A 17,986-nucleotide genomic window follows, 5' to 3' on the forward strand; every position below is an offset into this window, starting at 1 on the left:
GAGAGTTCGCGACCGGAAAGCCGCGAGAAAAAAAAAGAAACATGCCATCGAGGCAGACGCCTGCCTGCCGCCGGTGCAGTGGAAATTTCCAGGGGCCTAAGGGTGGGGGAGGTAGCGGACGGAGAACGGGAAAGAGAGAGAGAAAGAGAACGATCGTGCATGTGTGCGTACGCATGTATGTATGTACGTTCGGTGGTTCGATGAGCGAGCGAGCGAGGGGTGATCGTCGTCGAACGGGAGACCGGCAGCCGGCTCCTGGAAACCAGACAGCGGCCGCGGGGAGAAGGCAACCTTGGGGTTGAGGGCTCGTGCACGCGCGCGGGGGTGGGCTTACCTTCGTTCTCGCGAAGGGCGCCAGGCACAGGGGCCATGGCTGCATCATCTGTCTCCTCTGGGAGCCGGGCATCTTCCTTCCTTTCGATAAGCGTAGACGAGAAAAAGAAGCGGGTCGATGACGCTCGTCGTCCACGTTCTCACGCACTTTGACGTGAATACGCGTGTGCGTTGCCCTTATTTCTGTACAATCGCCGCTGTTGTTGTTGTCGTCGTCGTCGTTAGGAAGCCTGGTGCCTCGACGCCGTAAATCGGCTGCTTTCGCCGGCGAGTCGAGACGCTTCCGTTTGTGCCCCTCGCGGGTGACGCCGATGAAACGCGGAGAGGTCGCGCCGACTCTCTCGTCTCGTCCGATGCGCGATGCCGGCGCGTGCAGTGCGCGTCGATCGCTCGGCGAACGCGTGCGTAGGTGATACACACAGGTGCGTACGTGAGCGCGCGCGCGCGCGCGCGCGAGCGGGTGTCGTGCGTGCGCGTGTGTGTCACAGCCAGATGATCACACGTGGCTCTGTTGTGACAGCGATGGGGTTCTCTCTAGCTGCGCCTGTGACGGACGGCGACTTTTGACAGGACGCCGCGTCGTCGTCCTTGTCGCGCTTTCTCTCCCCCGTGAAGCGCCTCTTGCGATCGATCGCGTTCGATACTAACGTATCTGCGCCGTTGCGTGCGTGCGTGGTGCGTGCGGGAAAGCGTTTGGTGTATTGCGGACCCTGTATTACGCACCCTCGGAGGAACGCGCGATGCGAGGGAGACTAGAAAGGCGCCGATCTAAAAATGTGACGGGTTCTCTAGTCTGTCTCTCGCTCTCTCTCTCTCTCTCCTGTCGCGTCGTCTGGGAGTATCTCTGTATTTTTTTCAACGTTCACCACCTGTAACCGCACCACAGCTCGTCCTCGTGTACGCGATTCGAGGAGGATTACGGGAAGAAGGAGGTCTCGTAGCGCGAGACGGATTCCTTTTCACGAATGGATACTCGAGAGAGACCTCGTCGTTCTCCCTCGTGTCGCGAATTGTCCGTTTGTACGTCACTGTCCTATCTCGTATCACGACATATGTGATGTTTCCCGTCTGTGCTTAGCTTGCGACTCGGTGACGGATGTCGCCGAATTCCCGATGATCCGGCTGTCGTGTGCGAGAACCGGGTTCAAGGATCTCGATCTCTCCTCTCTCTCTCTTTCTCTCTCTCCCTCTCGTCGTTTTTCCACTGATAGAGATGCAGATTTGTTGTCGTTCGGGTCTCGTGCTCGATTCTCGCGTGTCCCGTCGTCGTCTCACGATCGGTCGGCATGCAAAAGTATGGTGTGTTACGTGTGTTTTGGGGAACTTTGCTAATCGGTTCGGGGGGTTTGTCTCTTTTATATACACGTCGCTGCGAGGATAAGCGCCGCCTTCTCGCGCTCGGGCGCGCGTGGGGATGGACGCGCGGCGTCGCGGCGCGGCGGGATGAAAGGGGTTAGGGAAGAGGGGCGAGGGGAGGAGAGGGCGGGAGGGAAAGGGAGACGCGGCTGCGCCGCGGAATTATCGCAGATCGGTGAGACACACGGTGCGGGTTACGCACCGGCAAACCGCAATACCGGAGATACGCTCGTCTATAAAACGAAGCGCCGGGTTGCGTCAGCGTTCGACATAACATAACCCAGGGGGGGGTAGACGTTAAGTTAAGTTAAATCTGTTTGCGCGCTCGCTCGAAATTTGGCCCGCGTCTTCTTTCATTTGAACCGCTTTACGCTTTCATCGGCGCGCGATTGAATTTTTTTTTTATTTCTACGGTGATTGAAAAGCAAATTGCTCGAAAGGATAAATGATATGTATTTTTTCTTTAATTTGCGCGAATAAACGTTTTCGCCAACACTTTCGGCTTGTTTGAAGTTCCCAGCGTCAAAGAATCCACTTTTATCTAGTGATCGTAAACCTGTCGATCTGACCCCAGTCTTATATTTGGTTTGAATGAATGCTTAATGGATTAATTTTTATCTGATCTGATCTTGTAAGATTGTGAAAATATTTTAAATGTCTCTTTCAGTTTTCCGGTGTAAGAATAAAGATAAAATTGCGAGATATGATAATCCTTAAATATCAAATGTTATTGATAAGTGAAGGATGTTTTAATTTTAATTATATAAAATTAATTTTTTTATAATGTTATATTATCTAGTTAGAAATAACTTGGGAAATATAAGATGCAACGTGAATTTATTTTGTACAATTCATTGATGAATTTTTCACGTTTTTCGAATCTTGAATTGGTCACTAATGCGTTTTTTATTAATGCGTTTTTAATTTCGAGAATATTTCACTGAAAAAGATTTTCTAAAATGAGTATCCTTTTATCACCTTTCGTGTGAACATCTGTGTTTATACTAAAAACCGCGTCATGAAGTATGTTTGAAAATGTTATATTTAAAACGTTATATTTTCGTTTATTTATACATTTCGAGATACTATAAAAAAGTATCCATATATATATAAAAACAAATTAAAACATTAAATCTCCATTTATAATTTAATATATATAATATATATTTAATATATCTAATATATTAAAGAAAATTTTGTTTTGCGCTCGAAACTCTGCGATATTGATATTTAAATGCTCTATTTAAAATTGTACAAAGAATATCATTTTATCTTTATATGCATGTTTCGTTAAAAAATTTTGTCTTCTATCGTAAAAATAAGAATAAAAAAAATCGTTCTTTGACAAATATTCTTATTAATATATTACTTAGCAAATAAATGAGAAAGTATCTTCGTTATAATATATAAAGTAATTTTTGAGCGAGTGCACGTGCTTTTCAATTGTCATTAAAATTGTATCATTAATGCATATACCATTATACGATTTCACACGAGATAATTTACGAAATAAGCCGACATTGTATGTGTATGTGTGTATCTCTCTTTCTCATTTAATTTACTTTTATTCAGGAATTAATAAGTACTCATTGTTTTGAAATATTCGTATAAAACATACGCATGCATTTTCCATAATAATTGAGGTACAAATTTCAAAATAAATTTAATGCAAAAATACTTGCAGATTCCCTAGTACCTATTTTTCCACATATTTAATTGATAATTTCTTCTGAAGAATAAATATCTCATATTGATGTTTCAAAGCAATTTCAAAAATATCTAAAGGCTTTGCTATAAACTTGGTAAGAAAATTATACTTGGAACAGAGAGTGCCTTCGTTTCTATCGAATAACTACACATGTAAAAATTCTGCTCTAGAGGATGACACGGAATTGCTTGTAATTCTGAAATATGAATTGTTGGATTCGCGAATAACTATCTCTCTGTTTCCGATTAGAGGATTACGTCACGAGACGCATGAACGCTGAACAACCGGCGAACCCGAGCGACATTCGTCGTCTTTATTCCGTCCTGGAATTCTCGTCGAGATAGGTGGGTTCAGACAGCGCAGTCTCGTCCATGGAAGGTTCGAGACGTTCGGCCTCGTTCGGCCATGGCTGCAGCAGCCAGTCCTGTCTCCTCCGGCTGTTCATTTCACATCCACGCCGTAGGAGTCTCGAACCATTCCTTCCTCCCACATCTGTCGGTCCTTTTACGCTCGTACTTACAATTAGCGTGTGTTTAAAAAGTTCCGCGACTCAACAATAGACGATTTATTCAGTTATTATTCCATTTTTTGTATGGTACAACAGAGTAAAAAGGAAGACCTTGCGAGAGAAGAATTAAGTTTTTTGTCATTTTATGCTTGAATACAAAGGATTCCATTTTGTCACAATTTTGAGTGATTTGAAAGTAAAGTTATGAAAAGAGTGTTTTCGTATCGTTTTTGCAATATTACAGCTGTTACCTGTGTTGGAAAAAATTAATTTCCCTCAGAATGAAATATATTTTTAGAACTTTTGAATCCTTGGAAGGAAATATCTATAAAAGTTGATGAAGGTGCCTACCTGAAGGATTTATTAATTATATCCAGTATTAAAATTAATAAATTTTAAATAACGGACTCTCTCTTTCTCTCTCTCTTTCTCTCTTTCTTTTTCAATGCGATGGATAATGAAATTAAACAAATATAAATTAATTATTCATATAGAAGATGTTAAGATAGCATTTGATTTTTCTTACTATTATAATAAAGTAGTCACGCGCAATTTTATATAAAAATGTATCTATTTTTTTATTAGTTATTTATTAGTTTTTTATTAGTTATTATATTATTATAGATCTTTAATTTATATATAAATTTTGTAATTCTTGAATTTTGTAATTCTTCGCGCTCGTTATTTTTGTTATATTTTTGTTATTTTTATTATTGAAGAAGAATCGAAACTCTTTTTTTGCTAATACCACAAATTACTGAATATTTTCAATATTCTTATTTGCACCAAATATTGAAACTTTCTATCGACAAATTGTCGAGCTAATCAGCGATTTCAAAAGGTGTCTTCTTTTTTTGATGCGAATAAGTATAAAAAATTTTCTTGTGGTCAGCGGTGATGAAAGACTTCCGTGATCGTAAAGCTGATTGGTAAAAGCAGAGGAAAACAATTTGTGATTGCGCTTCTTTTTTTACAAACGTTTTAAATTTCGATTGCTAATCATTGTGTACATAATAATTTATCAGCAGAAAAATGATCGATTAGTTTATTTTTACGGTATTTATTATGGCAATATTGCACTTTTTTCATATGTATCGACCAAGAATAGTCACTGATCACACGTTAGCAATTTTCAAGTAACTTTATTACTTTAGACAAAGTGATTGACCCACAGAAACGATACACGTGTAACTCACTTATATTATCCACTAGTCATGAAATTATTTGTAGCTAACAATTCAAACATTATTTCTATCACTAGACAAGAGATTTTTGTCGTGTATACAATCGTTATTATGATAAAAAGAAAGAATATTAAAGAACATTCATTCTATAAAATATTGAAAATTAAGGGCACACTAAAAAAAATTTCTCAAAGAAATAAATCGCCTCTTATTTTATCATAAATCTCGATATAATCTCGAATATCTTTTACAGTCGTGAAATGCATTCGTTAATTCTATTAGAATGTTTTATTGATGTAATCATGTGAGCGATTCGAGATGTAGTGACGTTTTATATTAACAAGGACGAGGACTCTCTCAAGTATAAATGCCACTTCAAACGACACCCACCAGCTGAACTTGGAACGATTCCATTCAAAGAATATGTCTCACTTTAATCAATTCTGTTTACGATTTGTCCGGTACACATTGCACTATGAAACATTGCACACGATACTTTATCAAACGCACTATGAAACATTGCACACGATACTTTATCAAACGCAAGTTTCGATCGAACGCTTGAATTCTTAAGATGTCTGCGAACAGAGCGATTTATCGTCAGATTCATCGTCAAGTCCCTAATTTGACAGAAGCAATATCTTGTTCAAAGAGAACTCTGGCATTTAAAATATTTTTTACGATGCAAACCTTATCGAAAATTCAGTGCCAATTTATATTGACACATTGAATTGAAGATTTGAAATGTAATATCAATTTCTAAATATATTATCAAGAACACTTTATATGCAGCTTGTTTGTATTTTAACTCATGCTATTCTAACGTCTACTCTAATTCTAAAAGAACACATTGACATGTTTTCTTCTGAACGACCCAAATGTATTACGTGGTTAAAAAATAATGAAACAGATTTTTAATATTTTTTATAAATAAGAATAAATAGCGTGTCTGATGAAATTTTGACGAGAAAAATATCACATATTATATGAAAACAGTAAACTAAAAATCTGATTGCATGTAAACAATGCAAAACAGCTTTGCATGTAATCCCTATTTTTGAACAAAATTGTTTATTCTGGAAAATTAGAAAATTATATTTTAAACAAATAGATAAACAATCGTGTGTACATAAAACTAGTTATAAGCGTCGATAAGTTGATATGTGCGAATATTTGTCGAGATATTTAGGAAACTCTTACCATTTTCATGACGAGATTATCAATTCCAGACGAAGCGAAACTCATGCCTCGAGGATCGATACGCGACTGTAAAATTGGGAAAATATCGGGACGATTGGGTGCAAAAATTTCCTTATCAGCGAGGAACGAACAGACACAGTCTATGTCACAATCGTAACTGCCGCGTGGTTTGCAAACCACGTTGTGCAAAGCACACTTTCAAAGTAACTATAATCTCGCGATAAGCTATTCATATTCATTCGTTTTTCCATTTCCCACTTTAAAGCGTTTTTACGTCAGCATAACGTACGAATAAAACATGAAGCCTTCAAGAAGTTCCAAAATTCCAACTATATTCGATTAAGATGTACTTCGATAAGTGTGTGTCTATCAAAAACTTGTGCTCTTTTATCTAACGATAAGTTCGCATAATGTTATATTGAAAAAATTTGACGTAGATGACACAGAATCTTATCTTGCAACAAATTCCCAGTTTCGAACGTAATAAAAAAATATATATATAGTATATATATATATTTCAATATTAAAAAAAATATTCCGACATATATAAAAAATATAAAATATAATAATTTTTGATAATATATTTTTTATATATTTTGTCAACTTGATTATTATATTTCACTGTATTTATCTTATCAAAAATTTATCACTTTACTGCATTTTTCTGTCATTTTTTTTTTTTAATTTTCGTAGCACAATTTATACTTTTTTTCTCCAACAATGAAAATCATCATTTTATTACTGTATTATATATATAAAATTGCATTATTATAATAATAAAATAATGATTCCATTGTTTGAGAAAAAAAAAATAAAAAAAAATATAATATATATATATATGGTGACTTTTATCAAAAGATTGCTTTAGAAGTGAGAAACTTTCCCATCGTATCTGGCGCCCCTTTAAGCACGATGGAATATTCTGCTCTTCATCTACTTGAAGTAGTTGAAGCGAATACGTTAGTAATCTTTTCTAACAACTTTAAACGGAGTCTTCAGCCGGTACCTTTCCTATGTTGTTGTCGCGAGGGCGAAGGTCAGAAATAACCGCGTGCATAACCCGGAAATGCGTAGAAACATTTCAACTCGACATTGACAGACATTGATTGAGAGGACAACACATTCCTTTCTGTATTAATGTAATTATCTGTAAATATTCATCTAACCATTCATCGAGACTAAATTGATTGATTTGACATAAACAGATTGATTTGACATAAGTAATACGCCTTGTGTTTATGGTAAAAATATTACGTGTATACATTTGTCTAATTTATAGCATTTACAAATAAAATTTGAATGCAAAACTTAAGGATCCGTATACGAACTAGGCATCAACGTTATCTAACTTTGTTTGATATGAATTTATAGATGGGAATTAAGCAATCTCGCGAGCCAAGATTGCGGGAAAATATTGCTGTTCAAGAATATAAAGAAAAATGGAATCAGAATCCCATTTTTGTTTGTGATACAATTAATTGTCGATTTTTTTTTTACAAACTGTTAATCAAAGTTTTGATTCGTGTATTACACTTAATATTTTAATATAAAATTAAATATACGCAACATGTATCATAATTGAAAAAGGAGCGATTTCTTGCCATAGTAAATATTATTTAGCATTTTACGAGTCTCGTAGTAAAATATCGTAAATTTTGCGAATCGTACGCGACACGTGCACGAAGCGCAAAATATGCATATGTATACATAATAAATGTATTCTTTCTTCGTGAATATATTCGCAGTACTATCGCAGTCATAAAGTGTTAGCACCTCGCCTGCATATTGAGCGGAATTATTAAGCAAACGCAAAACATTATTGAATATGCGCAGTCTGCGCGACGCTTAGATGTGAGTTAGGTTGAATATTAATTGCGCAAAACTATTATCTTATTGTCTTTTTTATTTTGCCTTTCTTTATTTCCTATCGCAGCGACGAGACCTGTCTACAATAATGATCACCGTATGATGAATTTTGATTCAATATTCTAAATATATCACGTGTAATCCGGCTCTTAAGTCGCAGTTGGAAGAGAATAATTCTCTTATTGTAAGACAAGTTTCTTCTTCTATTGTGAAGAAGCTCGGAAGAATTCATGGCGCATAATGTGTTGAACAAATGGTTTCATGAAAGAATCCGTATAAAATAATTGGTATCCTTTTGTTATCTCTTTCTCGTTCGCTCGTTATATATAATCGCTTTCTCTACTGCTAAATAACCGTTTTTTGTTCTACGTTATCACGTATTTTACCTTAGCAAGAGTGGTTCAGATATGCAAAGTCAGGATTATTTTCGTATAAATGTGTTGCTGATTTAAAAAATTTTTTTTCGAAACAAAAGTATTAGAAATATCATTGTACATTTTCGAGTTATTTTTGCACGAGAAATCATTTAATTATATCACAGTTCCCTATTTCGTATTTTTTTCAATTCTTTATCGAAAGTAAAAATTTAACAGAACTGCACATTTTTATATAATTTCTTAAGTTTCAATATTAAATATCTCTTTAATGAAGCGTCAAATTTTACTTCAAGTCTACTTGACATTGAAACTTTTTAAATAATAAAAACGCTCATTTCTCAAAGTCATTTATTTGTCATTAGTCCAATTGTTATCTAATCTATTAACATATAATTATTATAATTTTTATATCATTATGCAATTATGCTATTAGTATACAACTTATGCAATTCTATTAGTATACAACTTATATAATTATATTATATAATTATATTATTATATAACTCTATATTCGATTAATCTAATTATAATTGCCAGTACACTCGCAAAAATTGATCTACATCTATTATCGTGTATCATCCGTAGTTCAAGTTTAAAGTCGCGCGCGTTTATTTATTCCGGCACGCGTCTGTTCTATCCTTATCTGCGCCAAGTCGCAGTAATGTCGCGCCTTATCACTATTTCAATTGTGAACTTGACCCATACCGCATTCCGTACCGTTCCCTAATGAGAGAAGAAGATCCGACCACGATTTGACAGCTCGCACGTGCACGCGACGCTCGCACGTGTCACTCGCGCGCGCCTCTTTTCCTTCTTAATCATCGCCACCCCCTTCTCCCCTCCCCGCCCTCGGTCTTCATTGTATCACGGTCGCTATCGGCCACTTATCGGGGATTAATAACGAGGATTTTAATAACGAAAAATATCTGCCAAAATTTTGACAGGTCTGCGTATAAATCACCGGGACAAGATACATTTGCAAAACGTGACAGAAGTTTCCGAGGCAGAAAAATTAGTCTACGGGAAGTGAAATGCACAACGACAGTCCTCTTTTAATTACATTTTTTTTGCACGTGTTACGAAGTCGATTTCGCAACTCATAGCAGGATTTTCCGCGAGAATTAAAGTAAATTTTGTCCGCTCGTTCGCACGCAGTCGATACTGCGACGATTCGAAACAAAGACGATAATTGTGTGTCCGCGGTAAAGATGACTGTTAACGCAATTAAGCTTCAATTCGTTCTTGCAAATTTAAGCTACTTAAATCTCCAAGAACAATAGCCACTTATGAAATAATATTCCGTGAATTTTGCATCAGATATTAATATACTATCATATTTTTTCATATTTTCTGTTCATTTTTCATACAAATGAACCCTTTATATTATATTATAATAAAATTAAATCGGCCATTCCTGTAATAACGACTTGACTTATAATGACACTCATTCAAGATCTCTTCGATATTTTTTTTTTTTTCGTAAAGATACATTTTTTTCGTAATGTATACAGATAGCTGTATCGAAGAAGCTATTTACAGACAACTTATTTGCGCTTCTCGTCGATCAATCTTATGTTGGATTATCGAGCGCGATCTTATCGCTTAAGAGGCTAATCGGACTCCTGGTGGATCTATTAATAGTGCGGCAATTAATTAAGTCTAGCCTGGAGCTTGGAATATTTTTCTCGTTCGGATAATTAATACACACAATGTTCGCGATCGCTAACTATAGCCACTCCATAATTACGTGGATCAGACACGTATTTCTCTGGAATTGGAATACCTTATCGCATCCATTTCGATGAGTTATTCCAAGAGAGAAGCCCGCCTTGATTTGTATCTCGAATCTATTTCCGACTATCCGCGAACAAAACACCCGTCATCGGCCGTGAAAATAACTCTTCTTCCATGCAAATGCATCGGATCAATGTACGTAACGCAAGTTTTATTTTCGTCTTGTGCGTTGGAGAATTTTCTCATGAGCTTATCTCAAGATATCACGACTTGGCGACTTCGCGGGAGTCGTGTTTGATAACGTGGTTCAACAAACATAAGATATACGAGATATACAAGAGAATTTTTGATTCAAGTTATTAAAATCGTAGTCCAGCATTTCAAAAAAAAAAAACGGAAAATGATTAGATTTTATCTATTTTTTTTCTCATGTTCTGAAAGAAAAATCGCCAATTATCTTTATCCCGTAATTGCTTAGCTAGATCAGACGCCTTATCGCATCCATTTCGATAAATTATTTCAAGAAAGAAGCCGTTCTTGATTTATCTCGCATCTATTTCTGATCATCCATCGAATAAACATCCCAAATGAAAATTACTTTTTTTGCATCGAATCAATATACGTGATACAGGTTTTATTTTATGGCTTTATTTTATTTTAGAGAATTTATTTTCTGGTGAAGAGAGAACCCTGAGAACTTATCTTCTCTCGCGATATCACGACTTGGCGACTCCCGCGAAGAGCGTAGTCATCACCAAGTCGCGATATCTTGAAATTTATCAGAAGTAACACTGAAATATCAGATCGCGACTCGTTTGACCATCGTTCTGTCGACATACGCGATGAAAAGATCGCGCAACAATGAGCGCTTAACGAACGGAATCATATGACGTTGCCTCTGACAATCTTATTGTAATCGATGTAAATAAATATCCCCGGAGAGGATATAAAATTCTGCATAATGTCGACTGTCTGAAAGGTCGCTTTCAGACGTTAAACTTTGAGTTTCTACAATTGCTAATCATGATGAATCGGCTACAATTGTTTAACGTTTGGAATCGGTTGACGTAACTTCCACGAATACATTTTAATCGAGTATACAAAATATTTTGTTTCTTCCATGAAGTGTAATTTGGATTGTCCCCGTGTGTAATATTGGCTTGCATTTTTTTTTTCACAGATAGAGATAGGAGTGTACGATAGGAGATAAACGATAAAGCCTCTTGATATATCGGTAATCTCGTATTTTAAAAATTTATTACACGTGAAATGTTTGATAAAGTTATATAAGTTGAAAGAGGCCTCGTGCGCACGAATTATGGGGCCAAAAAAATTGTCGATCGAACAAAACTCTTCGCGTATGCAACCTGATTTAATCAAAATATATTGGCGCGCGTTACGTCAACACGATTGAAGTAGATTCATCATGACGCAATACGCTACTTACGACGGTAGCACAATGTAAGATTTAATAATAATCGATAAGGAAAATTTTCCACCAAGCCACGTGAATTAATCGATACTAGACGAAAATCTGTTAACGACGTAATCGTTAAAAGTTAACGCGATTTGATTGTACGAAATCTCGAGAATGTATATTTTTTTTTAAATTGCCTCACTTTTCTTTAATTTAAAAATTTAATCGGAAAGATAATAAATTATATAAATTATATAAAGAATATAAATTATGAAATTATATTATACTTATATTTCTAAAATTGTCAAATCTCAAAAAGAATTCCGATTGAAAAATATATAAAGATATAAATGCAAATTTGTTTACATCAGTTTTTATTTCGATTCAAAGCGAAATATCTTCTTGGTATCAATACGATATATTTTTGAGATGGATTATAAACGAAATTTATGTTATACTTGATAAATCTTGAAAATCTTGAAAATTTTCCATATCGAAGGAGCCTTCCTTTGGACAAATTCGTAAGTTTGAATCTCGGCGATTTAAAAAAATACGAAAACAATGCATCATAAATTAAAATTAAATAAAAAAAAAGAAGCCGAGATTTAGATAAGTGAAAATCTCTCTTAATTACTCGATGCAATACGATAAGCTGCAAAAATAAATAGCGACTGCTCTCATGGAATTTTCTCTGACGTCAAGAAATTATTTATCAAGATTGAAGTCAACTTTGGCATCTTCGTCGTGCAATCGACTATCTAAAATCTAAAACGTGCATCCGCGCACGAGAGATACTCCGATCTAAAGTTCTAACGCGCTTTAATTCCCCTGGAATTAAATCGAACGTTCGCGAAGTTTACTTCGCGGTGATCGTCCTCGTCGCGATGACGGCATCTTCGCCGTCGCACTTAATTGGCCCAATGGTTCGCCTGGGTCCGGGGGGCACGTTCAAGCGTTTGCCCCGATCCCCCGGAGGGGGTCAACGAGAAACTGACACCCGTCGCCCCTTCTCTCGCGCACCCCCCCTCGAGCGGAACGTTTGCCGAGAATTAATCGACGAAGCGTCGATAGACGGCGAAGATAACGACGGAAATTTCTTCCTCGTCAATCGACGATTTGATTGAGTCGCATCGACGCAAGTGCGCTGCCGGGATATGCACCGTACGAGGGGGTAAAACCAGCGCCAAGACAGGTCGTGGTTTTTTTCCTTTCTTTAAAGAAATTCCCAGGGATTTTTGTTTTAACCTGGAAAATCAGGGAATTCTCATGGAATTTTATTAAGACTCGGGGAATTTTTTAAAAACTATTTCTTTGATGATTTTTATATTGTAAGTATAAACATTCGCTTTATGGAGAATATCTTGAGCGACAGCAAGCGTCCATTGCAGAGCAACTTGCAGAAGCACTTGAAAAAAGGAAGAATATTTTAGAGGTGAAAGAATTAAGAGAGAAGCGTATAAGAATTTTAGAGAATGAGGTCCAAAAAGAGGCGAATGCAGGTATTAAAAAAATTAATTTATATATATATTTGATAAGTTTTTGTGTTCAAATTTTGTCCAAATTTTATTAAAATATATATATATTTTTTTTAAATTAATGTTAAAGTTTACAATAAATAAATTTATTTTAAAATTATATTTATACAACTATTTTAATTTTACCTAGAATTTTAAACAAAAATACCTAGAATTCTCAGAGAATTTATTTTCAAGATTTGAGTATCACTCTTCCTTTTTTCATCGAAGACTTTCCTTGTCATTTTTAAAAATTGAGAAAAAAAAGATATTTGAAAAGAACGTCGATGGTTTTGAAACTGTCGCAGAATAAAAAAATAATATTGATATTAAGATTGATAGCGTAAAATTAATATTGTAAAATTGCATGCACACATTAATAATGTGTTTTAAAAACTATAATGTTAGGTATCTATGAGAGAAAAGGAGCCGATTCAGCGCACCCTTACTTCATCCGTCATTAGCGAGATCTGTTCGGAGAACGATGAGTGTATTTCTTTTCACTGTGCGTATCAGATCGCTAATAATCATGCGTGATAATTATGCGGTGGGGTCCGTTAGATAAGCCAATGGAATTCTACCGGACACTTTATACACTCGCTTGAGCATCGTCAGGCGATACTTGATATCCGCTTTGACGGCAGGTATGGCAGGGGAGAGAACTCGGTTTATATTTTTCGCTACGCGAGCGACGTAATGGGAGCAAAATTACATTTGCAGTTTATATATAATTAAAATATCGCTGGAAAAAAAATTATATCTAACAACGATAACAAAAATCACGCAGTTCTGTGTTCTATTTCCATCGCGCGAATTATCGGCGTTTCGCATTTCACCTGGCATCTGTTTATCCGTTCATACATACTTATCGAATATTCAACGTAGATAGGGAGCCAGAAATAAATTCTTCGCGAGGCGTATATCGCGTTTTGCGCGATTGGCTATTGTGCAAAGAGACTAAAAGTCCGCCCGGTGCACGTGTAATTAAAGACCTCGACGGCCTCATCTCTTACGCGATGCCCGTCCCTTTAATTCTGAAGATCCCCCACGTGTGTTTTCTCCAGTATTCTTCCGTTCATCGCGGAATGTCTGACCTGGACGGTAGATTATGCTGCGCTTTCGCTGAGCGAGCACGTTTACGTCTCACGGAAATGATTTCGATAAGGGATGAACGTGACACCGAAAAGCACACGTAGACGTAATAACGTGGAATCAAGGGGATCGGCACGTAATTATCCGAATACGAGGTCGCGAAACAATTCGTGTACTTGTCTTTTATTTTGTTTCGTGCGCGCAAGCGCGATAGTCTTTATGTTTTCGACACCTTTGGAAGGAAAGGAATTTCCTAAAGGAGAACGCGCGTGCAAAATTAATATTATACACGTGCGAATGCGAGGAATGAGATAGGCTTGTTTTCTTCTGAAATTTCAAACAACTCTCCACCTATATTCGTGACACTTTCGTGTAAAGAAGAGATGATATTCTCTTCGAGAGAGAGAGAGGACGATAAAAATATACGTGCTTTAAATTGTGGATTGCTCACGTCACAATAGTCATAATAGCATTTGGTCAACCAAAATATTTATATCGTGAATCTGCATTTTCTCTGATTTCTATAAATCTTCTACGATTTTTGCAGGAATGAAAAAAAAAACATCAAATGCTGTCATTAGATACACATTTTATGCCAATAAATCTATTTATTTTGCACTCCATTTATGTATAAGAATTTGAATAACTTGTCCCTTCCCTCAAAATAAAATCATATCTTCGCATTTTTAGTAACAGATGTATGTAAAAAATGTAGAGCACAACTTTTTACGGTTGCAATTCTCTTAGTCACGAGGATAAGGCAAATTTGAGCGTACGTGACGTACGTGATAACACAGTTAAATAGACTTAACGTTATCGTTGCAATTTCGGTCTCGTTTATCGCGTTTACCGATACCGATTATAAGTCGTTTTAATCGCATTAATTTCGCGGAGTGTCTGCTCTCCCGGGGACCTTATCTCGCGAATCTTATCTCTATATAACCATATATAGAAAGAATCAGTGAAATTTTTTAAGAGTTGAGATATATCTTGTCCTTTCCTTTTTTTATTATTGCTAATTAATAATTATCAATTCTTATGCCTCGACATGCGAGGTCGCGATATATCACTCACGCATGCGACTTGATTCTAACGGACACATTTTATCGTTTTTTATACTAAAAATTTTTCAATCATTAATCACGTACTGCGAGCATCAGGAATCTTTATACGCGTGACATTAATCGTCGTGTATATTTTCATTATATTTTTATTATATTATTATATTTTTATTATGTTTTTATTATATTTTTATCATATTTTTATTATATTATCATATTATATTATCATTTTTAATTGAAGGATCAAATTCGAGAATTATTCAATTCATTGCTGGCTTACATTGTTGACAACTTTATTGTAATTAAATGATTCTATCCGATTGACTTTTTAGACAAAAATAAAACTAATCTTCTCCCCGATTAAAAACTTTGAATTCTAATAATTGTCCTCTTTATAAATATTTATTGCGAGTTATCGATAGTATTTGCGAATTGATGGTCAAACTATAGCAATCTGTACGTTTCTATATATCTCTTGTTGCTCGGAAAGTTTCCTGGTATTTTTCCTATGAAATTTACATATGAAATAAAAATAAGATGCATGGAATAATTTTCTTTTTAGAATAAAAAGCTTTTTAAATATATATAACTTAATATATATTTCAATATTTTAGTTATAAATATCAAATATGGATGTATCAAATTAATTGAAACATGAGAAAGAGAGACGATCTGTTCTGATCCGGTTTCTTCGCCGACAGAAAAAAGCTCGCACCAAGAATTGACGCTAAGCTTTTTTATCCTGTACCAATATTAAAGCGAACACTAATTTATTTTTTGATTTTCAGACGCCTGTCTACGATGCCAGGCGGAAAGCAAGAAGGAGGTTTACGGCCGACAGGACTGCGTGGTCGTCTGGGGCGAGTGCAACCACTCGTTTCACTACTGCTGCATGTCGCTCTGGGTTAAGCAGAACAATCGTTGCCCGCTGTGCCAGCAGGAGTGGTCTATACAACGAATGGGGAAGTAATCCTCACGACGGGATTCGCGTCCACGATTATCCTGTCATCGAGAAATCGCGCATTTCCTATCGATGTTGGATCATTCGTTTCGCCCCTTCGAAAACCTTCAACGGATTTTGGTAAACGATATATAAATCATTTGACGTCGTATTTTATGCAAACAGAAATATTATTTTATAGTAAAATATACATAAAAGAATAATCAGTAATATTATGTGGCAAATATATACAATTGCTTTTAAAAGCAGATTATTCATAAAAGAGCTATTGTAAGAAAAGATCCTGTTTTCTTCGGTATCTAATGTATTATTTGCAATTAGCTATGACACGTTATCAAATATAATAATTATAAACGAATGGACTCTTGGAAAAGTCTCATTCAATCTTTTGTGATTAATGAAAACTGTGCATTAGAAAATTTAATATAGCTTTAAATATATTCCGAATAAAAATAAAAAAATTAATAAAGTGATACGAAGCATTTTTACGTTTCGTTCAAATTTTTATCTTGTGCAATATATATTCCTTTTGCATGATTAATACAAAATTCAACTAAATACAGAAAATATAATAAAAGAAAAATTTTTATCGATTGTATCGGTATTTTATTGAGAAAAATAAAAACATACATAATAAATAACTGACTTATCGAGATAACAGAATAATTAATTAAGAATGATTTTATCTTGTTTTAACATACATATACATATACATATATATATATATATATATATATATATATATATATATATTCATGCAAAATTGTCTGGAAGTCAGAGATGTATTTATCGAGCGCAAATTTTTAGAAAGTATTGGAAATGTTTGAAGACTACATGATATGATAAATGAAAGATTATCTCACAGTACATCAAAGTACGCATCGTCGCGTTAAAAATCAACGTAATTATCTTGAAATCACTATCACCACACATTACATGTCTAGGATATTTTTATCTCATGTAGACACAATGAAAAATGCGAACTGTGTTATTATTGAGACGGATGAAATCATTCTAATACGCGAGATTAGATGTTAAGTTTTTATGACAATCTCAAGATTTCATCAAAGCTTCGATACTGAATGAATTTATGATATATTTCTTATGTTCTATTTTCTATCGTCCTTCCAACAACAAGAATTAAAATAGAAGAGTTATTAATTAAATTATGATTAAGAGCTATCTCTTGTTTTGATAAGAGTAATTTGTTAATTGATAACTATTCTATGATATTTCTTCTAGGACTGTTTAACAGATACACAGATGGCACTTGTGTATTGTCTCTTTATAAGATATATATTTACTTTATTAAGGTATACATATTCTTTGTGTTTAGATTTTCAAATCGCTGAAAATTCAAGATGGAAATTTTTTCGAAATTTTTCGTATTATTCTGCATTTTGTTTCTTTTTATCGCATTTGTAAATGTTCGTAAACATTCGTAAATATACGAAAAGTAAAAGAAGAATATTTATAAAGCATAAAAAAAAGTTTTAAAAGTTACATTTCGCGAATATGTACATTATTACTAATTTTTTAATGAAATTTTATTGTCATAATTAATGAAACGTAAAACGAAAAAAGTGTGAATGTTTTCATCGAAAATCAATTAAATACCTGGGTGAAATCTTATGTTACTATTTGAAATCACTGACATTTTCATTGATTCAGTTTA

At 35.3% G+C, this 17,986-nt stretch overlaps 2 protein-coding genes across 3 annotated transcripts in view; one reads left to right on the forward strand and one right to left on the reverse strand.

Annotated features, from left to right (window-relative positions):
- Positions 1 to 6,349, reverse strand: part of LOC105249245 (facilitated trehalose transporter Tret1) — a 28,946-nt gene extending 22,597 nt beyond the window's left edge. Inside the window, exon 1 of one of the 2 annotated variants that reach the window (XM_020026912.2) lies at positions 6,290 to 6,349. In XM_020026912.2, the coding sequence (XP_019882471.1) occupies positions 6,290 to 6,334 (45 nt within the window). In that variant the 5' untranslated portion in view covers positions 6,335 to 6,349. Of the gene's footprint in view, positions 1 to 334; positions 1,650 to 6,289 lie in introns of those variants that run through there. The other variant, XM_011254566.3, reaches the window with a different exon arrangement.
- LOC105249246 (RING-box protein 2) overlaps positions 1 to 16,767 on the forward strand; it is a 41,907-nt gene extending 25,140 nt beyond the window's left edge. The window contains exon 2 of the mRNA XM_011254567.3: positions 16,139 to 16,767. Coding sequence (XP_011252869.1) covers positions 16,139 to 16,320 — 182 coding nt within the window. The 3' untranslated portion in view covers positions 16,321 to 16,767. The remainder of the gene's footprint in view (positions 1 to 16,138) is intronic.
- The last annotated feature ends 1,219 nt before the right edge of the window (positions 16,768 to 17,986 follow it).

Source organism: Camponotus floridanus, unplaced genomic scaffold, assembly GCF_003227725.1.
Source record: "Camponotus floridanus strain SB8 unplaced genomic scaffold, Cflo_v7.5 scaffold24, whole genome shotgun sequence".
Taxonomy (NCBI): Eukaryota; Metazoa; Arthropoda; class Insecta; order Hymenoptera; family Formicidae; genus Camponotus; species Camponotus floridanus.